Consider the following 25679-nt stretch of genomic DNA (forward strand, 5'->3'; position numbering starts at 1 on the left):
CCACTGCTGTCACTGTTACCTGCAGCTGAGTTTCGGGAATCAAAACTCATGTTAAAACATTAAGTAGGGGATTCGATTGGGTGAATTCGATTCGATTGGGTAAGGGTCTGTCATAGGCTGACTCTTCTAGAGGGGTGGGGAAATCGGGCAAAGACTTCCAGCTGCCTGTGGTACTGAGGCTGGAGCAAAAAGAAATCATAGAATCATAGAATATCCTGAGTTGGAAGGGACCCTTAAGGATCATCAAGTCCAACTCTTGACACCGCACAGGTCTACCCAAAAGTTCAGACCATGTGACTAAGTGCACAGTCCAATCTCTTCTTAAATTCAGACAGGCTCGGTGCAGTGACCACTTCCCTGGGGAGCCTGTTCCAGTGTGCAACCACCCTCTCTGTGAAGAACCCCCTCCTGATGTCAAGCCTAAATTTCCCCTGCCTCAGCTTAACCCCGTTCCCGCGGGTCCTGTCACTGGTGTTAATGGAGAAAAGGTCTCCTGCCTCTCGACACCCCCTTACGAGGAAGTTGTAGACTGTGATGAGGTCTCCCCTCAGCCTCCTCTTCTCCAGGCTGAACAGGCCCAGTGACCTCAGCTGTTCATGTTAAAAAAAAAAATGTTAAAAAAAAAAAAAAAGGAGAATTTCTTGTGTGTAGAGTCCAGACCTCACGTTTGGCAGAACCTGGTCTGATGCTGATGAAATGTCTCTTGCTGACCCTGCAGGTACTTGCTTACAGGTGACCAAGTCACAAACCTTACATTCTGCCCTGATCCGATCCACCTGGAGGCTTGTCAGACCTTCACAGCTTTTCCTTTTTATGCATTGGGTACACTCTGCTCAGGACCTGATCTGAGAATCGGGCTGTAATGTCAGTCCTGGTTTTGTACAGGTAAAATTCAGGGACTGCAGTGTTCCTGGACCTGATTTCTTCCAGAATTCTTGATCAAGAGAAAACTAAGACTGGCTGGGAAGCCCAGATGAGTAGTAGGAGCGAACAAGTGAAGAGAGGAAAAACAGGCCAAACAAATGTGAGGTGGATGAGGGACTTGCTAGACAAAGGGGCTGCTGCAAAGGTGAGGTGGTGCTGGGAATGGGCTGAGGGAACTGGTGGAGAAACAACTCAGCTAGAGAGCCAGGGAAATGCAGCTGAAACCTGCATAGCTTGTATCCAGTGAGAGACCAAGGCTGGCGTGTGCCCTTTGCGATGCTTTCCTTCACGTGTCTGAGTGTGATACGTTTTCATTTGCTCCTAAGATAAAGTAGAACACTGAAATCTTACTTCAAATTACACCTGGGGTTTAAATGAGCTGGGTTTGAATTTATGATACTCTTAAAAATTCCACAAGGGCCCGAAGGTTGAGAGAAGTGTTACACAAAAGTTGGAAGAAATGTTTTGGGCTGTCTTGTTGCTTGAGAGGTTATCGGCTTAGCGCACAGTGGTACTGAGCAACGTTGGGCAGTACGGTTAGCTCATTTGGAGAACAACCACACTGCTTTTAGTGAATTGCAGTTCTGACCGTGCATTTCTCTGAAGTTTTGTATCTCTGATCAGATATTCAACGTGGAGGCCTGAAAGTGCACAGCTTGCTGCTTCGGTACAATTTCTGACAGTCCGCACTGGTGTGTAGGGGGGTGTTAGTTCGTTTTTGAGACCCCACGTTGTAAACATGCAAGTCATTGTACCACTTACATACAGACGGCAATTTGAGGGGATGTGGGAGACAGTGGCTTCTTGCTGCTTGCTACACTGAAGGTTAAAAAGTCACATTTGGTTTCTCTGTTGCTTCCCTTCAGTGAACTTTGTGGAGGGGGAGTTCTGACGTGTCTAGATCATAATCCTCCAGCGTTCATCTCTTTGTATGTCAGTGCAGTACAGTTCAGTCTAACTCCTTTTTTTTTTTTTTCATTCTAACTCCTTTTTTTCTCCTTCTCAAAGTCTGCTTAGAGCCTTAACCAACTCAAATAACGGCTGAAGCTCTCTGGTCATGTAATGCTCAGCATGCAGATTGCTTTCTCTAACAGCCTAAAGTACTTCTGTCTAGCTGAAAGGTTTGTAACTTTGTGATTGTGGTAACAGAAGCAAAACAAATGGGAAATACTTCTCTAAGCTCTTATATAGCCTAGAATCTGAACTCAGTGGGATTTCAGGAGTTTTGTTTCTTTTAAGCACAAGAACCTTTTTAGTAAGATCTTCCTCAAGTTATCTGATGACATCCCTGTAGCAGCTGCACAGGCAAGTATTTCCTTAAAGGGTTGAAGTTGCTTATGACACAAGGCCGTGAAACATTAATTAAAATAAGCTTATTGTCAACAATGCTTTAATCTCAAGGAGGTATAATTAATATTCCTTCAGTAAACACTTCTCCTGTCATCTCCTTAAAATACTTATCTCGATGTTTCCCAAAAACTCTACAGTCCCTCTCAAAGCAGTGGAATATGATTAGAAATGATATTAACTGAAAAATTCTTAGGAGTGTTTTTGTGTGTGCGTGCCTTTGCGCAATCCTCTGGCCCACATTCATCTGGCCAACTTCTGCTACATCCGGACCCGTGTCCAGAGGTGAAGAGGAATTTATGGTTGAGATGAGATGGCCGAAGTGCGTGCAGAAATACCTGCGTTGGGCTGAGCTACTGTTGCTCTTAGAGCGTGATGGAGAGAGGTTTGATGGATTAAAACTGCACAGATGGAGCCTGCAGTGCTTTCTTCCCCTGGAGGCTTGGCATTGGTCTCCGGAGCCGTGTTTTGCCACCAGACCAACTCCTGCCCCTCCAGTGTGAGTTGGGCACCACTGTGAGCACTCTGCCCATCCTCCAAAGGCAGCTGCATCTGTTTCGAGTTTCCAGAAAACCGGCAGTGCTCTTAGCTATGCAATTTATGTTTTGCACACAAATTAAAACCCCTTGTAATGTGAACGTGAAATGCAGAAACCACAAGGCCTGGGGAGTGAGGCGAGACTCGCAGTGTTGAACTGAGAAACATTCTGCCTTTCCTTGAGCAGAACAGTCCCAGCTCACAGCTCCAAGCATCTCGTTCGGCGGGCAGAGAGCTGGCTGACTTCACAGCACTGTGTGTGGCCGGGGAAGGAAGTTTTCCCAGTACCCAGCTTTAGGAGCGAACGCTAAATTTTTCCAGATGCGGCTGCGGCGGTGCAAGTGCAGCGAAAGCACTGCCGGGTGGCTCCAGGGCTCCCTTCTCGCTCTGCAAACACAAACCTGCTGTGTGCCAGCTTTCTCTGGGATGTGATTTTAATTACAGCAAGGAATCTTTGCTAAAGGTCACAACCTGGACCGCAAACCATCGGATCTCTGCACGTGGTTTGGGTTATCGTAGTACAACGCTCCCGGGCCTGAGGTTTCCCCACCGAGACCTGAGGTCAAGCGGAAGAAAGTGGCGACCTCGTGCAACCTGTGCTGCTGGGGAGGAGGAAAACAACCAGAGGTAAAACTGCCCCAAGTCCAAGGTAATGCTTCTTGCTGCATAACTCAACTGAATTTGAACTCTTCAGACTTCTTTGTTGTATGGTTAAGCTACTGACCCAGGCCGGTGGCACAGATCAGTCCTGGTGGTGGCGGTTTCGTAGGACAAACTGTAGGCTCCTGCTGTGACTGCAAAGACCAGGCACAATCTGCTGGTTCCCTTCCAGATCGCTTTGGCCTTTAGTTTCAGGAGAGAGTTTGGTGAGGAGGGAGGAAGGGAGACCCCCAAAGAGCCCCAGAAATGTGTTTAAAGCCAATTCTGCTGCTGTGCAGACTATAAAGACAGAGGATGAGATGTACCCTTCAGAGCAGTCCAGCATCAGACTAGACAAGAGGTAAGCCAATCAAGAGAGGAAATGGGATGTTACAACAGATTTGTTTTTCCAAATGTGGCTTCAATTTTAGAAAGAAACCCTCTCCCCCCACCCAATGCCGTGTTTTGTTTTGGTTTTGTTTTGTTTTGTTTTGTTTTTTTCTTCAGGCATTTAATTTGTGTGCATTCGCTTTTCTGGTGGTGGTTTGTAAGCGACTGTCAGCCTGAGGGACCCAGTTTGGTTGGGGACATCGGGGTTATTTTTTGTTTGTCAGCTCAGTTGCCTGCCCCCTTCTTCTACGTGCGTTTTTCTGTTTAGCTTGTGCTCGATCCAAAGCTCTCTGCTGGCAGAGGGGATCTGCAGAGCCTGGCCTGAGCCAGCTCCAGCCCCAGCTCGTCCTGCAGCAGGCATCGCCCGGCCGCTGCATTTATTTCAAACTGCCTCAAATTCATGCTGAAAAACATCCCACAAAGCAACGTTAAATGACACATGCTTGTCTCAGAAAGCGGCTGCATGCAGCTCGGCGTCTCCTGTTTGTATTAATATCCAAGGGGGTGGCACCAAAAAGCCCATAACTGAGCTGTTAAATGAACGAGTTGAACTATAGGAGTGAGTTTAAGGCTCCTAAATACCGAGGTTGGTAGCGAGGTTCTTCCCACCAGCACCAGGTGTTGAAGAGGGGGGTGTCTGGGGCAGGTTAAGCATCTAACCTGCATCGATAGGCAGTGGGTATGAAAGCATGGGACTAATATCTCAAACACCTTTCTTCTTATTTCTCTTTAAGGGAGAAAACAGCACCACGCACCCACGTGGCACATCCTGGGGAGATACAATGTGCTTGGAAACATAACGTGTGCCCACCTGGTTTATTTAAGCAGCAATGATTTAATTGCACCAGCACCTCTAAGCCCTCAAGGGACACCTTGCTAGGGCAGAGCTCTGGTTGTACCTGGGGAGATGGGGATGTCCTTCTTCAAGGTAAGAGGTTTGTCCAGCTCTGAGCTCCAGGCCAGGCCCTGGGGGCTGCTCTCGGCCAGGGCTGGGGCCACGGCCAAATTTTGCTCCTGATTTCTTCTGGCCCCCACCAGGCAGGAGGAGGGCGTGCTGTATTTGGGAGCTGGGTGTTTCTGGACCGCTTGCTTTCCAAGGAACTTTCCATGGAAATTTAGAGGGGGGAAAAAATAAAAATAAAATTACCCTTGCTTTGGAGAAAAGCCTTCAGGACATCGTCAGGAACTTAATGTGATGAAGCAGAAACTGGAGCAGTGTCAGGCGTTTAAACACCACCACAGGCTGTGCTCTGCTGTTCTGTGCAGAGCTTCAGCTGAAATTAACTGCAAAAACAATTAGATATAGATATATTTATGAATCTGATCCATACACCTCAGGCACTGGAGGAAGTCTCAGCACTACGCCTCCTTCCCATCGATGCTGCCCCAAGCTTTGGCTGAACACATGCGTAGGGTGCAGGAGCAGACAGGGAAAGAGGTGTCTTTCATAGCACCAGCTGAACACGGCCCATCCAGTCCCAAATCTTCATTTTCAGACACGGATGATACCAGGACAGCCTCACACCCTCTCCCCTACCCTCATCCCATGGCACATGCCTTGCAGCCTTTACATTCAATACCCACGATAGTTTTCTTCCTATCTTCCCCGGAAAAGGCTGCTGATTTAATGCTTCCTCTTACATTTTGTTTGTCTCAGGAAGACTTCCCTCAGTACGCTGGAATAAAAATTTCAAATATATTGAGGATGATACAGGAGCTGTTGTTAACTGGGATGAATTTATCTCTTGGAGTCACTTGGCAAAAATAAATCTTTCATGTCCCTTGACAGTTGTAACTTCAATTGTAATTGTAAAATTACTGCTACTTATTGTCAAGATTATTAAGAAGGGAGAGAAACTGAACCAATCCTTATCCTCTTGCTTATAACCCCATGTCCTATTCCAAGTGAAAAAAATATAAATCTGTCTTTTTTTTTTCTTCCATTTTTTCTTCTCAAGTTCAGCTTTGCTCAGATTTTCTTTCCACCCTCCCTGCAGCCCAAGTCCATCCCCTCTGGGTTGGGATGTGCTGAGAGTGCAAACAAAGCCATTTGGAGCATTTTGGGTCGAATTCCCCAGCACAGCATTTTAACAAGGGATTGTACCATTTTGCTTGTGCCCTGCTTTTAATTGTGCCAGACCCAAAGCTGAGGCTTTTGGCTACTGAGCAATGACTCAGATAGGACACAAAAAAAATAAATCTTTTCCAGCAAAGAGCACAACAGGCTCCTTTTTCTGCTGGAACAGCAGCACATGTCAATAGTGCACCAAACAGCCCCGGTATGCTCTCTTTGAACCTTATATACCCCTGCTCACCTAAAAAAAATAAAATAAAAATTAAAAAAAGAATGTTCCATGAGCATCCCTACAAGATCTTGTGCTTATTTTGTATACAAGAAAAAAGATATGTTATATGCATAAGGTAACATGAGCAGCTGCAGAATTTGCTGTGTTAAACCCTATCTAGAAAAAAAAAAAAAAAAGGAATGAATCAAGATTTTCTTTTTTAGTGACTCAAACTCTTGTTTTGGCAGCATGGCCCTCTGCGCCCTCCCAGAGATGAGTGAATTTAGTAAAAGCCCATCTAGATTTTTATTTTTTTTCCCCTCTTTTCATAACAACTTCATTACTTATTTCTGCAGCTGTAAAGATGAGGCCACAAGCCAAACTTTTCAACCTTGACCGATTTATCTGACATTTCAGACTGTTTTAAAACAGCCTGGACATGCTGCTGGCTCTAACCGCCTCCAAGCTGGAAATTCCCCTCTCCTTCTGTGCCTTTCCTTGCACCCCTCATCCTGCCCCCTCCACCCCCAAAAAAAAAAAAAAAAAAAAAAAAAAAGAGTAATAATAAAGAAGTGGAAAAGGAGCCAAACCCTCTCCACTTGGATTAAGAAGCAATTCACCATTTCCATGGCATGTACAGCCATGTAAACCTTGCTGCTGTTGTACTTTTTTATTTTGTGCTTCTCCCTGACACTGAGCTTTTTTCACCTGGCTGGTAAAGCTTTTAGAAAAATGAAGGGAAAAAAGTTAATGATAAAAGAAAAAGAATGGAAAAAGATAACATAGACCAAGATGGTCCAGCACTATTCACCTGCGCACCTTGCCACATGGAAATGTTCCCAAAATGATGCTGATTTTTGGAGTGACCAACATGGGAAACATCGAAGGAGGGACTCAAAAGCTCCCCACACCCCACTTTGCAATATTTGTGCAGAATTCATTTCCCTTTGCCTGGGAAAATGGCATGTGCTGCTCTGCCGGGAGCAGCAGACTTTACAACAAAGCCTTTGCAGCACCAAGCCCCATCTGCCTCTCTGGGGATGTAAGGAGACAACCGCTGCATCCAGCTGCAGGTACCAACGTCCCCAGAGCTGCCCCGTAGGGGGAGCAGGCGCTGCTGAAATCTTTGTAATGTTTTAATTACCAGAAGTGCCAACAGAGACAGCGGGCTGAGCCTCGGGCAAACTGCTGCAAATCAAAGTTGGTTTCGTGTTTTGGGAGCCCAAAACCTCATCTTAACCTAATCAAGCGCTATTGTTTTGCACGCCTGTACTGACGTGGAAACAAATTACGTTTCCCCCCCTCTCGCAAAGGTTTTTCTTTTCCCAGCAGCTGGTGCTGGGCTCTGTGAGACCAGGAGTAACCTGACACGGAGCTTGATTCCTGACAAACACGGATTGCCAACAGCCAAAACCTCAGCGCTGTAAAACCGCTGCTGAGCTCCGAGGCAGAGCTGAAAACCCTGTGGCTGCAGGAAGGCTGCTGAAGCCGAGCAGGGGGCTCGCTCCTCACTGTGGGCAGCCCACTTGGTGGCCCCAATACCTGCCCCCACTGTCACCATCACCATCTCCTTCCCCACCACCCTGCAGCCAAAATCCAGCCCGCGGGACACCAAGCAGCAGATGCCTGTCAGGATGCACTCCCTGCAGCTCCCTGCTCCGTCCCTGTTCGTCCCCTCTTCCCTCTTCAGCACTCCGGGCGGAATCACTTGGCAGCATGTATAAACCGGGATGTGCAAGAAAAATGATGTATCTTTATATGACAGTAATCATTTTGGGCTTTTCAGAGGCGTTCCCATTGAACTGTTTGGCTGTGGCTTTCAGGGTGGCAGCGGAGAAGGGGACGGAGGATTTGGGGCAGCACAGCACACCCGAAACACGGCCGTGCACCCCACGTCCCGGCTGACCTCACCTCTGCCATCCAAGTGCCACTGGGGACGCAGTGATGGTACAGCATATAGCACTCCCCCATGTTAAATCTCACCTCCTGTGGCTCCCCAAATCCCTCCTCCCCTCACATCTCAACCCCACTGCCCCCCGGGGGGGGGGTCTCCGCTCTCCCTCCTCGCCCCCCAACCACGCAGCTCCCCAAAACCCCATCTGCGTGCGCCCCATCGGGGCGGCTCCGCCTGTTCCCCCCCCCCCTTCTCCATGCTCGGCAGCGGCCTCCCCGGGGGAGGGAAGAGGCTCGGCCCCCTCGGAGGCGGCCATAAAGCGGCGCCGAGCCCCGACCCTGCTGCAGAGCAGCTGCAGCCATGGGAGCGATGATGGGGGGCCCCGATGGGGCGGCCGCGGGGTCGCTGCTGCTGCTGCTGCTGCTGGTCCTGCTCGGTGCCCTCCTGCTGCTGGCCGGGACCCACCGCCGAGCATCTCGGGGGGCTGTGGGGAGCAAGAGCCCACCAGGACCCTTTGCGTGGCCGCTGGTGGGCAACGTCCTGCAGCTTGGCCGCTTGCCCCACTTGGCCTTTGCCCGCCTGGCACGCCGCTACGGGGCCGTCTTCCAGCTGCGGCTGGGCGGCCGGCGGGTGGTGGTGCTGAACGGCGAGGCGGCCATCCGGCGGGCGCTGGTGGGGCTGGGGGCTCACTTCGCTGGCCGGCCTGACTTCCCTTCCTTCGGGCTGGTGTCCGGAGGGCGCAGCGTGGCTTTTGGGGCATGCTCGCCCCAGTGGAGGGCACGCCGGCGACTGGCCCATGCGGCTCTCCGCGCCTGCTCGACGGCAGCTGAGGTGGAGCAGCACGTGGCGGCCGAGGCGGGGGACCTGGTGCGGCTCTTCCTGAGGCGCAGCCAGGACGGAGCCTACTTCCAGCCCTGCCCGCTCCTGGTGGTGGCCAACGCCAATGTCCTCTGTGCCCTCTGCTTCGGCCGCCGCTACGGCCACGCTGATGAGGAGTTCGCCGCGTTGCTGGGCCGCAACGACCGCTTCGGGCAGACGGTGGGGGCGGGCAGCCTGGTGGACGTGCTGCCCTGGCTCCTGTGGTTCCCCAACCCCGTTCGCCGTGTCTACCGCGACTTCCAGGCCCTCACCCAGGAGCTGCATGGCTTTGTGCGGGCCAAGGTGGCGCAGCACCGCCAGACCTTCAACCCGCGCACCATGCGTGATGTGAGCGATGTCATGATCGCCACTGTGGAGCGTGGCAGCGTGTCCCCCCATGGGCTGGGGCCTGAGGATGTGGAGAGCGCCATGACCGATATCTTTGGTGCAGGGCAGGACACCACGTCCACTGCACTCTCGTGGGTTCTCCTGCTGCTGCTGAAGCACCCACAGCTCCAGCAGGACCTTCAGGCCGAGCTGGACCGGGTGGTGGGACGTGGCCGGCTGCCCACAGCCAAGGACCGGCCCCACCTGCCTCTTCTGGAGGCCTTCATCTACGAAACGCTGCGCTACAGCAGCTTCGTGCCCATCACCATCCCGCACGCCACCACAGCAGATGTGGAGCTGGAGGGCTACCACATCCCCAAGGACACCGTGGTCTTCGTCAACCAATGGTCAGTCAACCACGACAGCAGCAAGTGGCCTGAGCCCCAGCGCTTCGACCCCACGCGATTCCTGGACGAGCAGCAGTGCCTGGACCGTGACCGGGCCAGCAGCGTCATGATCTTCTCAACCGGCCAGCGGCGCTGCATCGGTGACCAGCTCTCCAAGCTCCAGCTCTTCCTCTTCACCGCCATCCTCCTCCACCAGTGCTCCTTCCATGCCAACCCAGTGGAGAAGCTCACCATGGACTGCATTCACGGGCTGGCGCTGAGGCCACTGCCCTTCACTGTCACTGCGCGGCCGAGGCTCCCCATGCTCATCCAGCCCTGAGCACCGCACCCGCCTGGCTTGGGGACAGGAATGGGCAGCGCCAGGGTGGCAGGGGACACCCTGCCTTGCACGCTGGTGGCTCTTGCCGCTGCAGAGGGTCAACGGCAGCGAGTCACCACAGCAATAAATGCCTTTGACATGGGACCTGTCTCTGCTCATTTTCTTTGTGGGGTGGCTGGAAGCACCACTCGTACCCAAGCCCTTGTCCTGCATCCTCCTGAGCTATCCAACCCTAAAACAGGTCAAAACTGTAGGGTCTGCCTCCCTCCCAGTTGCCCCAGGGTACAGCTAGAAGTGATCTGCTCTGCCTATGGCAGGAGTGGGATATTTGGAGTAGATGCACCTTGTAACTTGGGGAAAGCCAGATGGGAGCTAAGGGAGGCAGGGGTGGGTCTTGTCTCCAGGGCCTGACAAGAGTTTAAGGACCTAGTTTTAAGAGTTTGTCCTGGTGCACAGCCCCATCAGTTGGACCTCAAGAGCACATCCTGCCCCGATTTAGGTGTGCAAGGAGGTAGGGACAGGTTTTGGGGGGGCTAACTCACCCCCCATCCTGAATTCTACTAGTGGTTTGAAGCAGATGAGCAGCTCCAACCTAAGTTAGCAGAGCTGGGTTTGTAATAGGGATGTGTATGACGCTCAAAAGGGCAGGCAGAAACTCCACACAAGCCAACGCCATGCTTCTCTCAGTTCCACCAGACTGCGGCCAAACCAGGAACCTTCAGAGGATGGGACAACTCATCTCCTAATGACAATAATTTACCAATAGGGACTTCATACTCCTTTAGAGACTTTAGCAAAGACGTGATTTAATTATCCGGGGTGGGGGAACAACGCAGTTTTCCACTTGCCAAAATTGCAGCAGGATGGAGAGATGGGGAAGGTCCTCCTGCCCAGATGCTTGAAGCTGTGTCCAGCCCAGGTTTGAGCATCTCCAAGGACGGAGACTCTACAACCCCTCTGGGCAGCCCATGCTGGCATTTGCGCTCCCCATGAAAACGCTGCTCCCAAAACCATGTTGGGATTTCCCAGCGCTGCCGCCAGGAGATATTCATTTTGGTGAGCATGAAACGAGACGGTGGCCAGCAGCAGCTTCATAATACCAAGTTTTAAAAGCAAGATCAGGTTTTCTCTTCTGACACATCTGTGAAAACATCTCTTGGGATGTTGCAAGATAAAAAAACCCACAACGGTTATCTCAGCACCACCTGTTGCCAGTTTTACCACAGGTGGGCGTCTTCAGCTTTTATGGTCCAGATGGGAACCCTTTGCCCAGGAGCAGCATCCTCTGGAGATTCTGGCTCCTGCCTCCTTTAGCAATGCTCAGCCTTCCCTCCTGGGATCACAGGCTGGATATTTATTAATTTTATGGAAAAATTGAAAGAGATGAATGAACATGACATGTCACAGCCATGAGATGAGATTTGTGGCCTTATGGCTCTGCATAAACCCATCGGCATGTTGGCTGTGTCTTGCTTCCCCTTCTTGGCCCCAACACAAAGAAGGCGAGGACGTTACTACTCATTGGAAATCCTAAAGCTGTAAGATGGAGAAGGTGGGGAGAACGTGCTGGTAATATTGCTAATTTTCTCCTTGCCCCGATATTACTCCCTATGTAGCCAACCCAGAGCCCAACATGGGAGCACGGCTCTTACATCCCCATCCCCTTTATCATTAGAACTGAACAACCCAGTACTCGTTACCCAACGATGGCTGAGGAGGAGAAAAACGCTCCCGGCTGAAGCCAAGAGTATCATTGCTCGTCTCCACGTTTCGCAGAGCCCAGCGATGCAGCAAAGGCAGAGCCATGTCAAGCTTTTCTCCTAGCTCCAGTCCCTACCCCTAAATCATTTAAAATTGGAGCTCTTCAAACCCGAATTGTGGCGATTGAGGCGTCCAGGTTTGACACGGCGCAGAAATCCTCCTGGACCGCTGGCTCGTGGCAGCGCTGTGCAAAGCGTGCGGCTGGAGCTCCTCTTTCCGCGGGGGGAGGAATCTGCTTACGACACTTACGCAAAGGATTTTGCAATGCTTTGACCACCTCATTTCTCAAGCTTAGGGAGAGATTTTGCCAGGAAATATTATTTTTTTTTAATGGGAGCAGGATGCTGGGAAATGCGTTGTATATTTAGAGTCCCCTGCGTCCAAATCCATTCCCGCTCGCCATCCAAGATTACAGCCGTCTTTGCACGCAGGCAGGTGCTGCACAGCTTCCACTGGAGCTTCTGAGCCACTGAAATGCTGGAATATGATCTCTATTATTTAGCAAAAGACACACAAGAGACCCCGTTGCAGAACTAAGCCTTTTACTAAGAAGAAAAGCAATCAGCGAATTATTAATCTTTCCTTCAAAACAATTCACTGCAGGTATGTAAGCAACCCAGAGCCTCTTCTGCTTTTCATAAACAATTTGATTATTAAAACCTTATCCAAAAGGCCTTTAACTTCTTCATCAGTCAAGCTGACATCCGCCCAGTAAATAAGAAGCTGACCTTTGTTATGGGATCCATTTATAATGGCAGGGACTCTCCATAGAGAGGGAACAATCCTGCGTTATCTTGTCTTCCTTCGTGGTCTTGAGCCCCTCTCACATTTTTATTTGGGAAAAGCAAAAATTGTCTTGGGAAAGCAAAAAATAATACACTAAGAGAACTAAATCTCTAGCTACTGAAGTTGTTGAGATCATGCCTGCGTGCTTAACTGAGACTGCAACACCTGTCTGTATGTGCAAAGCCTGAAACAGTAACTCATAAGCATCACAGGTCTATACCAAGCAGTAATTGTGTTCAGACCTCCTCCTCCTCCACCCCAATTTTAATCTTGATTTCCCTTCACGCTGAAAACACTCCCCTACAGTTTATTCATTTTAATTCCCAGAAGACTCTGGAATGAGCTTATGCTAAATGACTTGGAGTAAAATAGTGACTGCTTATTTGTATCAACCCAGTGGTTTGCCATGCAGCACTAAGAATTGCTGTAAAAACAAGATGGAAAGCCTACTGCAGTCCTCCCACTTTGGGTTCTTTCTCAAACCAAGCAGGATCTCAGCAGGTCAGGTTTTGCCAGGGTATTTCCAAGGAACTACGGATGTCACTGAACCAAAGAAATCTGGATTTAGCAGAAATCTCAAAGCCAGGTTGGGGGTCAGAAGGACCATCCCCTTCCTAGTAGGAAGCAGTGCTGACATTTCTACTCCAGTACTGAGTCAGAAGATTCCCAGCACATTGGAGAGGTGGTCACAGCTCTGGTATGCTCTTTTCATTGGAAACCGGCTTCATAACTGACTTCGTCTACTTTCAAATCCCTTTCTGAACAGGCTACGCTGGCCCAAGCCAAGGGCAATGCTGACCTCCTCTCTGTGATGTTTAAGTTGCTTAAAAACATTTTCCCAGCTGCATCCTCCTGCCCATGTCCATTCACTCCCTTGATCACTAAGGTAACATGGGAGTACTGCAAACTGTTACTTTAAAAGTCATTCAGAAACTTCTGCTGGCCCGAGAGTCACAGAGATTTCTGGTGACCAACAGGGTACCTACAAGTCCTTCCCTGACCTGGTGTCCGCAGTATCACACCTGCCTTGGGGCTAAGCCAAAGACTTGCCTGTGGCACAGGTCTCATCCTGCCCAGCCCTGCTCTCTGCTTCTGGGGGGTTTCTTCTCTGCAAAGCAGCAGGTGTTGGCAGATTGTCCTCTGTTTATCAGCTCCAGATCATTTTCTTAGGCAAGCCTAAGTTCTCTGTAAGGTGGCCTAGCACACCAGAGAAAATGCCCCAGTTTCACCTTGAGGAGGAAATAAAAGGGAAGAGATTACAGAGAAGTTGCGCACTGATTCTGCACCTTGGAGAGACAAAGCTGCCTATGTGGTGCTTGCTGGTGCTCAGAAGGGCTTCTTCTGGGAAGGATTTCGTCCCTGCCTGTGACTGCAGGCAGCTCCCATGTCCTTCCCCTAGGGATGGGCTGTGGCTAATGTGTGGGTAATTTAACACAACCAAAAACACTTTTATGTATCCCCCAGACAGCCCAAACTTTGTTTCCCACTGTACTTACTCCTTTGCACAACCACCATATCTTAACTCCTCAACTAAGCACATTGTAAGGACGGCTGAAGCACAAGTTGTGTTGTTATTTACTCCATTCCGCAAAGTAAATTGGAGCACAACGAGGTAAAAAGTGCCAGGCGGTCTGAAACACCCCAAATGAATGCTAAGCACATCTTGCAAGCCCCTTGTTTATGTCTCCTGTCGGGAGAAGACAGAAGATGGCCTTTCGGGTCATGAAGGCTGAGCACAGAATCCTTACACCCTGTCACAACGTACGTTTATTTAAGAACGACTTCACCTGGAGTACATCATTTACCACAGTGTGTGGCTGCATTACTTTGGTGCATTTAAAAAACGTAAGCAGGAGTCACTGTATGTATGTACAAAATGTGCTACAGGTGTAACCCACATTATTTTATATATATTATATATAAGCAGCAGTATATAAACAACAATGTTACATGTCACTCTCCCATAATTTCCTGCTGCATTTGGCACACCCACCATGCACACAGATACTGTGATATTATATAGAAGACTTCCTCTTGGCTGTTGGGGTTCTTCACCTTTCTAAGTAACAACGTAAAAAGCAAGACAGCAACACAGGTAACTTTACACGGGTTTGTTTCCTCCTGATTTATAAATACTTTATTTCCAACAGAGCAGCACAGTGAGGATAAATTAGTTAAATAGCTTCAGTTATTCTTTAGTATTGTAATTGAACCACAGGTAGGTATATTTTCAAGGAAGGCAAGACTAGCTCCAAGAAACTTGCCCTGCAATAAGTCTAGAAGAACATCTGGAGTCTCTCTACCCAATTTGCACTAGGCAAACCCAACTGGTGGTCCCAGAATGTATTCAGTGCAGGCATCGTCAAGAAATTCACATTGTGCTCTGGGATTAGTCTGCAAAGCATGTGCAAAATTGACAAAGTGACAATTTCTGTGTTGTCCGAAAGCTACTGACGCGCCTTCCCCTTGCGAACAGGAGAACAGCTTCCCTCACTGCCATCCTTGCCAATATACGACATAGCACAAGCCTAACAGAGAACTGCAAATTCTATTGCTAAAAGAATTCAAAAAACCCCAAGCATTGCTGAGTGGGAAACATTTTAGTTACATGACCTTGTCTTATCCCCACATCAACCACGTTATGCTATTAGAATTAAATTACGTTAATTAGTCACATTCTTCTCGTTCATAACAAGCCACGAAAAGGGAAAACCAAAAAGAAAAAGGTTCATTTGACTGTGTCATAACTTCCTGCAGATCAGACTGAAAACAGCAAAAGGCAGCTTTTATCTGCACTTGAAAGGATCTGTGAGCTCTGTCGTCTTTCATCATAGCCTTGGATGCATAAATTAGGTTCCAGCTGATGTAGCAGACTAAAAAAAACATATAATGGTACACACTAAACTCCACCCCAGCTATTAAGCAGGAGTCGTGCCTCCAGAGGAAATCTTTCCTGTATGAAAACCAGAACAGATCTCTAAACTTCAGAAAGCCCAAGAAAGGGACAAGACCACACACAAAAGACAGAGGGAAGCAAAATGCCAGAGCCTGTTTTTAAGCCAAAACTTTTCAAGCCAAAAGCAGGCAATCAAATGCATGGAAAGCTTAAACAGAAGGTCCGAAATAGAAGAAATGAGATCTGAAAGGTTGTACTCATGTAAAATCATCCAAAAATTAACACCAACTGAGAAGAATTAACATAATTTAATTACCACCTTTTCCTCTGAGGAAGCAGGTTATTTTTACTCAAAGACAGAAAAGGTTCTGGTCACAGCCCAATGAGCCCTACACAATTACACCAAATATTTTCTCTCCCCGAGAAGAAAATTATTTCAGCTTCTATCAGTAAGAAAAACAAGCCTTTGGTATTAGTTTCTGAACGTGCTTTGTTTTGACTGTAACCCAAAGCTCTGTTTTTACAGCACTCTTTCTTGCAGGCCTTCAACAGAGGCTGCTTGGCTGAAGGTGTGCTTCCACCCAGTAAGGCACCCTGAAAACTAACTAATATCTCTCCTCATCCATGCTCTTTTTAAAGCTAAGGGGACTGACTAATGCCATCACCTACATAAATGAGATCCATCCATATCAAATACTCAAATCTAAACCAGTGCAGGATCTGAAGCATGAAAGGAAAAAACAAATCAGCATTTCTTCCCCAAGCCTACAATTGCTTGTTGTTTGGAAACAGACATTAAAAATAAATAAATATACATATACATATATGTATTCTTTTTAAAAAAGGGAGGATTTAAATCTTTGGAAACAAAGTGAAAGCTATCTCCAGAAAATACATAATTCAAAAGATGCTGCTAGCAGTTTAACTCATCAAAATACAAGTAGGTGAAGGCTTGAAAGTAAATAAGGAAAGCTATGGACTTTTGGCATTAAAAATATTTCCTTTTCACACTCTTCCTACTACATACACTGAAAACATTTACTTTTAGAAGGCAGCAATGTTTAAGCAACACGCCAATTAATAAACATGTCTGATTAACATCACTCCAGGACTTGCTGGCAGGGAAAGGCCATACGAGCACACCTAATAGCATGGCTGTTTTCAGAGCTGTTGTTTTTTCTCCCCAGCAAAAAAACAAACCAAACTACATGAAAGAAGCAAGTTGCTGATCATCATCTTTCAGACATCACTGTTGAGTATTTCCCAGCTTGGTTTAAGCAACCAAAACAAAAACAGCTTACAAGCTCATGCAAATATTTAAGACTGGGTGTTTGGAGGGGAAAAAAATAAGGTCGTGCACTGGGAAATACTCAAAACGAGACAGATTCCCATAAATTAAAAAAGGCAGCCTGATCATGCTGCTGAAGAACTGAAAAGAAGAACATACATTAATGAAAAGAACATACATTAAGCAAAGCAAAGTCCTGTAATTAAGGGTCAGGTACCCACCCATCACAAGGGGAGCTCTGCACAAAGATACAGGGCTCAAATTTGGCTTGTTAGAGTTCAGTTCTCCATTTATAAGTACCAGTTCATACAGCTCCAAGCAAATAAAGCTAATTGCACCCTTGCCTGGATCTTTTAAGATGAGCACATCCTCAGAATTTCAGAGAGTTTAATTTGGACCAAAATAGAAATAGTTAAGAAGTGTAGAGTCTATAAACTTGGGAAGTTTGTGAGCTCGTGCCTACTGTGCATTTCCCTCTCAACATTATTTTCACAAAATAAAAGAACCATCTGTTTAATACACACGTGCAAGGGACTAAGAAGGTGATGAAGGAGTGATTTACTCACATTTTTTTTACTCTGCGCTTCACAAACATTGTACAACACGACAGTGTGTAACAAACATTTAAAAAACCAGAAGTGTCCAGTTAGCTGCTAGCTAAAATTTAAAGGGACAAAGAAAGCCTTTCTAAATTCTTTGGGCAATTTTTGAAATTGGTTTTGCTTCAGCATTTTTGTCAGCATACAGCACAGTTCACCTTCTCCATTTGGTACTCAGCAGCTGTCAGAGAAAAGGTGAGCTGCCAGCTTCATTTTCTCAGTGCCAGTGCAATAGTCACCAAGAACTGGCAGAGGTACATGCTAGCAAGGTGTCAGCTCTGCCACAGAATATTCCTGTTCTGATAACGAGTGTTTCATCGTTAAATAACTGCTTTTAAATAGCTGTGAAGTTGTTACATCTAAACAACAGCAGCATAGTTTAGAGGGACACACAAGGTTTTCACTCTCATGTGAGTGATGTCAGTGGGAGAGAGTCCAGCAGTTTAAAATCTTATTACTCACTCCCCTGATGAAAGCAATGCACCTGTTAGAAGTACGTTCTTCTTGTGAAGGACATCATCTTGGTCCCTTGGTATTTACTCACTGCAGTGAGTGGTGCTGATTTCTCCTCAACAGAAATCCAGTATAGGTAGTTTAGGCATAATTGGAAAGGACCAACAGGAATGTGTTTTGGACATGGTCAGTTTTTTCAAAGCAAGGACAAAAGGACTGACAACTCACTTATTTTAAGTCCTTTTTTTGTAGTGGCCTTTTCTTAAGTCATAGCGTCAGTGTCCACTTGAACCAACAGGCTGCGGGAAGTGAGGACACCCCACAGCCTCCAGTGCATCAAGTTGATAAAAATCAGTGCTACACTGCCCACTGAGCACAAGGGCTCTCAAATTTATACACGCAGCACAGTGATACAAAGACATAACCAGTTATTTAAACTGATTAAATTAAAATATTTTACAAAGCAGATGAGAAAATAGTTAATGAGAAAAAAAAATTATATCTGCTGAAGACTTCCCCAGAGAGAGAGTTTATCAGTAAGCAGACCTGAAATTCAGGTATTTCACACCCACACACACATATATACACATGTGTGTGTCTATATACTCACACATGTACATATCTATTTTTAGGGATTTGACTTTTTTTTTTTTAGGAATTTTAAAATCAAAACATACGCAGTGCTGGAAGTAGGAAAATCATACAAAATTTTCTCATTAAATCCCACAGAGATCTTTTCCTGGAAATGCTGATGAGACGGCTGAGTGTTTATTCCTGTAAACTCCTGCGGCTTATCCATGAAGTGCAATCAAACTTGTCAGGATCGTGAAACCCCTTTAACTGGAAATTAATTGTCTGTGCAGTATCAAGCAGAACAAGCTCTTCTGTTCTTATTCTTCCCAGATTGACCGCATCTCCTCAAGTTCTCTCTCACTTTCTGCATCCTGGAAACGCAGCAAAAGAAGGGACTCATACACAGGTTAATTGAGACAGTTAAAAAATAAAACCTCCCTTTTCTTCTACAACCCCACACCAGGTTTTAAGTATTAATCCCATAGCAGCCTCACATTTTTCCTGCTAATGCTTTTATTTTCATATTTCTCTCTTATTAAAGTCTTCCAAGTCTGAGAGTTTCTCGTATGTTTGCTTTTGAGAGATGAGAACTGGAAACCAGAACAGCAGAAATCAGACCTTTGCTCCCTCACCGACTTTCCTGCTCTAGACCAGTGCCTTTGTTTTTCCTTTGCAATGTGATGGAAGTTATTTGATTGCCTCTTTGGGATGAGAGGAGCTAACATTTGCAAAGACTCGACCAGCCAAAGCCACTTCCTTACTAGACTCCTGCTTTTAATTTCGGATCAGAAAAGACAGTTAACTATTCCTGACTTTTCTGCCCATGGATCTTGGCTGGCCAATCCTGAAAATCGCAGTGCTTCTCTGGTTAAATTCTTATGCCTCCAATACAAAAAGAGAGAAAAAAAAAACCAACACTCTATCAGATATACCAGCCTAACTCTGTCTATAGAGATTTCTAAGCAGTGGATGGTGAGGAAGCGCCTCGTCTGGCAGAGCTAGGATATTTCCTTCTGCAAGAAGGGGATTTTTCTGCTTGATGCCCTGGTTTCCCCAGATCCATACAGAAGCCAAGTGGCTTATGCAGTACTGGATGGTGCCCTGCAGGTGGTAGCACAGGCAAGTCAGCATTGCTGGATGGTGGGCCAAGACTTCTTGCCCTTGAGTTTGAAACTCAGCAGAATACTTTTGCTACAGCAACCCAAAGAATAATGATGGCCTTAAAAACAGGGTGCCTGGAAAATCCTGCCAATCTGTATAATTCTGCCTTACATCCAGAGTGATTATTTCATCAGACAAAGGCTGAAGGTGTAAGATCTGGGAGACCTTGTTCACTTCACTGCATTCTTCATGACAATGCAAAGAACATCAGATTGATATTAAAAGCTGCTGTGCCTTTATTCAATTTATGACTGGCTGTAATTTGATGGCATCTTCTACACAGCTTCTGCTTAACAGAAAAAGTGCAAAAGAAAAGTAAAGTGGAAAAGAGCTCCCAGATGGGAGACACTGCCACATGGCAGTTTCTAAAACAGTATGGGTTTGCTCTCAGAACTCTGTAAAATTAAGTGATACAAGAGCTGAAATAACATAGATATTAAAAAAAAAAAAAGAAAAAAAAAAGTGCTGTGCAGCACACACAAACTTCTGAATGGCTCTGCACAACGAGATCTAGTTTGGGAGAGCCTGGGAGCTAACTTGGCACCAAGAGTTCAATCTAGGCTGCTCCCAAAGCCACAGAGGTAAGTAGAAATAATACAGAGCTCCAGTGCCAGGACAACCACTCAGCTTAAGTGTCCCCAACTGAACTGAGTTGGCTAGGAGAGACAGTGCCCAAACCAATAAACCTTCCCCAGCCTTGGTGCACTGGGAAGTGTACTGCAGTTGCTCTGTGGTTTTGCAGATATTCCAGTTGGCCAGCTGCAGTTCCACAGACCTGCTAAATATGTGCAGGGCATTCAAATGTGTCTGCAGCCTAATCCTGGAAGTAACAGAGCATTTGTATGGTGTTGTGCTGGAATTCTAAGCCCCTCCTGGACACACTCTCAGCTTCTTAATATTTTTCATTATGTTGCTGAATTGCTTTAGGCATTCTCATAGCAGGTCCCAAGGAAGGAAAGGAATCTACGCCAAGGAGCAAACTACTATAAAGCCTGTGCTTGCAAGCTAGAACATCTTTTATAAAACAATTTTATCTCTGCAAACAGAAGTAGCTCACCATCAGTGTGTGATTATTGATTTTTTTCCCCCAAAATAAATACCTTAAATTCCGTCTGTAAGTCCCTTTTTAGTGAAGCAGACTCCCACCACCCATGAATACAATGTGGTTATAACTCTTTTAAGCATGCAAGAAAATTAACCATTTTCTAAGAGCAGATAGGAAGCATGAGGAGGAGAAATTTTAGCTTTCATTTAAAGCAACAGATAGGAACTACTAAACAACTGGGGTATAAAAATGTTTACAACCCTCAGTTCTTTAAATCTAATTCAGAGATAGTCTAAAATATTCTGATAAGATCTTAAAATCGTGAAATCTTTAACTGAAATAATTCAGTTAACCTTTAGTATTTAACACATTAATGTAATTGCATCTTATATAATGTTGAATGGCCTAGTGAATACATGCAAAATCAGATTTCCAGAGAAACCATCAACCTTAAATTATATGACTGAGATTTAAAAAAATTTCCCAATTATGTGGCTTTTGCCACGTAATAAATATGTAGAGGATTTTACATAATCTTACTTGATTTGATGGGTCAAACACATACAATGTAAGATTAATTTTGGTTTCTTTCCTTTCTTGGAAAATAATCCTATTCCAGTGTCACTAAGAAAAATAGCAAAGACTGCTACCTCTTTTGTATTAGCTGGCAGTTCTGATGCAAGATTTGTCCAGAGAAGAGCTGCAGAATTGTTCCCCAGGTCCTTGTAACACTGTGAAGAAAAAATGACAACGTGAGAAAAGATAAACAGGAAAAACAAAACAGAAAAACAAGCAGCTGAACGTAACAGCAGTTCTGCAACCTGGCAACAGATAAAAAGGACTATTTCTCTGTCTTAAGCATTTGCACTGTGTAGTTTCAGGCTTCCAACATTTCCTGCAGTGTCCTTCATTCACAAAGGATTATAATCACCATCAGGTTATGGAATATTAGATTTTATTTTTGTTGTTTTGGACAAGGAGATTTTTTGTTGGAAGATTTTAAGGTGATTTTTACCATTTTCCAAGGTCTAATTTATTTCCACTTACACAACCACTATTACTCACACTGCTTTCATCATAAAACCTCTGTTCTGACAGCGTATCATTTTATGCAGCTTTGGTTCCCCAGGCCTTTGAAAATTAGGTCCAACTGCAAGCACTGTAACATATCATATTTGCAGGTCTCTGAGGTTTTACAGTAAGTGTGAACCATTTGTCAGCACGAACTCCTCTTCAACAGCACAGAAACAGTTATCTCTTTAAGCAACATGAAGGTTTTTGGTGCCTACAGAGTCATGTAGGCATTTGAGGACTACAAAAAAAGCATGCTAAAAGGAAGTGGTTGCTAAAAAAAAAATCAGTTAATCATTGTTGCAACTGCCACCAAAAAAAAACAAACAAACAACAAATATATTCATTTAGGATCATGGCAAGAGTTAAAATTCTTGCAGGGCTATTACTTCAGACTCTTAAATGTTACTGCAGAGTATGTGCATGTGTGTATTTTGGTGATTTTCCTGTATCATGGGATAGTTCTGTAAGAGAACTCTCTGTTCTACTGTGAGCGCTGTCAAATTTCTGCGTCTGGTGAATTTGAAACAGATGGAGTCATGGACATCCTTGAAGCCTTCACAAATCCTGTGTCTCTTTATATCAGTCAAAAATATCAGTAGATGACTTAGATGACTACAAAACTCTTTTTTTTTTTTTTTTTTAGGTTTGACTCATTAGAGCACTAGTTCCTTAAAAACAATTTGTATTGAACTGAACTTTTAAAATGTTATCACAAAGGATGTGATCCAAAATGACAGAGGCTGGGATTGGGAAAAACAGAACAAACAAAAAAATAGATACAAGTACTCCTATTAACTTCCAAGTCCCTTTGTGTTCGCAGAGTGTTTCTGAAGCTCAGTCACACCACATCTGCCAAACGTGGAGAAATAAAAAAAGTAATAAAAAAAGGCCCAATAAAAAAAGTATTGGCCCATGTAGATTACAATTTAGCCACAGTGAAACCCAATTTTTTTACATCAACTCTGAAAATTCTCTCAGGTTATAACTTGCAATAATTTGCTGCTGCTGTAACTTCACAGCAAATGAGTTCCAAGTATGAAGTAAAGAAGGGAAAAAAAGACATTTAGGGAAAGATATTGAGTTTGCATGAATGCTGGCTATATTTACAAGCAGAGACAGAAGCAATCAAGAGCACATTCATTATGGTACATAAGCAGTCAAAACAAAAGACTAGCTGATGTACAAATACATAGTTTTTTTTTACTTTTTAATTTACTTAATAGACTCTTCACTAAGTAGATATAATGAGCTACAATGCATCACGGACAAAATCCAGCTGGTGTGAAGGCTACCACATCTCTTGCTGAATTTTCCACTTCTCCTTTATTTTTCTTTAACAAGACACTTACTGTGAAATAAATTCTGCACCCCAATTCCAGTCATAATGTATTTCAGACCAAGCAGATCCTATGACTTGTGTGCTACTCTGATAAAGCTCACTATCTTTGGGACATTGCAAATTCAGTAATTTCACAGAGAATGACTACAGCTACTCTTTGCTATGACCACTCTGGCTGATACTTCCAAAGCTATTTGGGTTTTAAACATTTCTAGACTCCAGCTAGAGGTCCTAGGAACTAAGCAGCAGTTTTAAGATTTAAGAGTTCAAACCCAATTATTCCCTCAAGGTAAACTCAATGTGAACTCTTTGCTCAGTCAGAGGACAAGGGGGAGTGGTTTTAAACCAAAAGCGGGGAGATTCAGGTTAGAGGTTAGGAGAAAATTCTTCACTCAGAGGGTGGTGAGGTGCTGGCACAGGCTGCCCAGAGAGGCTGTGGATGCCCCATCCCTGGAGGTGTTCAAGGCCAGGCTGGACGAGGCCTTGGGCAACCTGGTCTGGTGGGTGGCATCCCTGCCCATGGCAGGGGGTTGGAGTTAGATGATCTTTGAGGTCCTTTCCAGCCCAAGCCATTCTATGATTCTATGATAAACAAAAGATATTAGGAGCTTCAGGCATTCATGGCTTATTTAATCATTACCTTAAGACTTGCATCTGTATTAGTAAAATAGAGACACTTTATATGTCACCTTTTCCCCCATGATCATCTTCCTGTATATACCATATAAATCCAAGGTGCTGGTGGTGGCACTGAACCTCCAAACTGTGGCTTACAGGTTACCGTTGCTGCCTTAGAACAGAATTTTATAGAACAGAATTGCATCTATTGTATTTATGCTATAGAATTTTATCTGTTAAGAGCCAAGCAGGACGCTACACCAGATGACTCAAAGACAAAATCCTTCCTGAATTTTAATGCCTCTGCGCTAGATGATTTAGCTTAAGAAATGTTATTAACTTCTAAAACCTTGTTTCTGCATGGAGGAATTTACATGTGTTTAGTACTTTCCATCCGAAGAGGTATATGTATTTCTTAACACAAATATTACTTATCCTAGAACATATGACTTTAAAGCAAAAAGTGACTGGTTACCTTGGCAATGTATACTCTTACTGCTTTGGAAAATCCTGGGCTCAGCTCCTCGACCTAGAAAAGCAGAGGGGAGGATGGAACAGAGAAAAGCAGACATTAGGATATGTAAAGGACACAGTTAAAACCTGTATCAAGTTTTTTACATCTCTTAAAAAATAGATGAGTAAATCCCACTTTTCAAAATATATAAAATAGTGTAAGAACTTTGACAGGCTAGCCTGGCTGCATTAGTAAATGCCCTCGTACTCTCAAAAAATGCCTGTGACTCAGCGAGTAACATCCCTATACTTTGCTACTGTGAGTGCCAAGGAGGTTGCAAAGCCAAGTTCTCAGAAGCTAAGGGAAGCCCAGAAATATCCTGACTACCTCCTCCTGCCTGTGCACACACTATTTTTCACCTCCTTGCCTAACCAGTGTCATCCACTTGGGTTTCTCCTGAATGTGCTGGTGCCAAACCTCAGGAATCTTCCCTCAGTTTTCTGTCTCCTCCTTACTGGTTGTTAATTCCCAATTTCTTTATTACTAACTTCCTTCTGCTTTCTTCCCTCCAGCTCAGTGCCAGTCATCACTCTCCAAGCATCCTCGTTCCAGGATGCTCCTACAACAAATGCCTGGATTCACCCTGCATCCCATCTGCACTCAAATTCAAATGCACTCAGTCAAGGCAGCAGAGCCTAGGTATCAGAGGAAGCTCTGAGAGCACAAGACAGACAACGTTCCTCTTGTTAATTCTGCTGTCTGGTCTTAGACCTAGTTCAGCTGGTGACTAACCCAGAGCTGCAAATTTCAGGATGGTTTCCATTCCCCTGAATCATGCCAACTGTGGCTGAAAGCTGAAGTGGATGCTGCTGAGCGTATGGGAAGTGCATTTGTTCAGAGTATAATTAGCTTCCAGAGTGATGGTTTTGTATTCTCTCTTTATATTTGACCAAAGCAAAACCTCAGAAAAATCCAAGTTCCCGTTTCAAACCACAGTGCCACTCTAACTTACTCTAACTCCTCTAATGAAAAAAAAAAGCAAAACGCTTTGCTTCAAACCTCTCTCTGAAATGATATATTCATTTTAGCTGAAATTTGGCTGAAAAGTATACTGCCTAGGGCAGACACCTATCACAAACTTACTTCTCACATAATTACCTTTTGGCAAAATTACAATAAATTGATATAAGTATGATATTCCCTGACACTTCACAGAACTGCTGGTGCAATCTATGAGTTATAAAGTGGTAGGGCAATTTGTTTCTGTAACGCTTCATCACAGGTGCTTAAGAGTAGTTCTCACAGGCACAGCCAGACAGTCTGTTTAACTCATTCAGATCATGCGACCCTTGCAACAAGAGCTATGAACGCTAAGATGTGACTCAGACCATGTCTTAAATTAATTTTTCAACAACAGGAGGACAAAAAAAACAAAAAAAGACAGCCAGAGCTCCTGAGAGTTTCTTTCTAGAAATACATATGCAACCTGTCTCTGAAAGCTTAAGAGTTGTCCTCAGAAGCCTGGAGAACCTAATCTGAAAGTCTTTTAATAAAATATTGAAAGAAACTAAAATGATAGAACACTGTGAATGTCTATGCAAGTGTTCCCAGGGAGAAACTCAAACTGATATTACGGAACATGAAAAGAATACAGTACAAATGCATTTAGTATCAAGCTATGAATTCATTCATTTTTGCAGCTACT

General features: G+C 45.2%; 1 protein-coding gene and 1 pseudogene across 3 annotated transcripts in view; one reads left to right on the forward strand and one right to left on the reverse strand.

Annotated features, from left to right (window-relative positions):
* Nucleotides 1–8373: 8373 nt before the first annotated feature.
* On the forward strand, nucleotides 8374–10071 carry LOC311437255 (cytochrome P450 1B1 pseudogene; annotated as a pseudogene). Its single transcript has one exon. The product of its transcript is annotated as a cytochrome P450 1B1 pseudogene (transcript).
* Nucleotides 10072–14223: 4152 nt separating this feature from the next.
* Nucleotides 14224–25679, reverse strand: part of RMDN3 (regulator of microtubule dynamics 3) — a 41521-nt gene continuing 30065 nt past the window's right edge. For both annotated transcript variants that reach the window (XM_084520091.1, XM_084520092.1), the window contains exons 10-12: nucleotides 23996–24049; nucleotides 21140–21220; nucleotides 14224–18654 (exon numbers count right to left, since the gene is read on the reverse strand). In XM_084520091.1, the coding sequence (XP_084376217.1) occupies nucleotides 18601–18654; nucleotides 21140–21220; nucleotides 23996–24049 (189 nt within the window). In that variant the 3' untranslated portion in view covers nucleotides 14224–18600. The remainder of the gene's footprint in view (nucleotides 18655–21139; nucleotides 21221–23995; nucleotides 24050–25679) is intronic.

The sequence above is a fragment of the Aythya ferina genome, assembly GCF_964211825.1.
Source record: "Aythya ferina genome assembly, chromosome: 5".
Classification (NCBI taxonomy): Eukaryota; Metazoa; Chordata; class Aves; order Anseriformes; family Anatidae; genus Aythya; species Aythya ferina.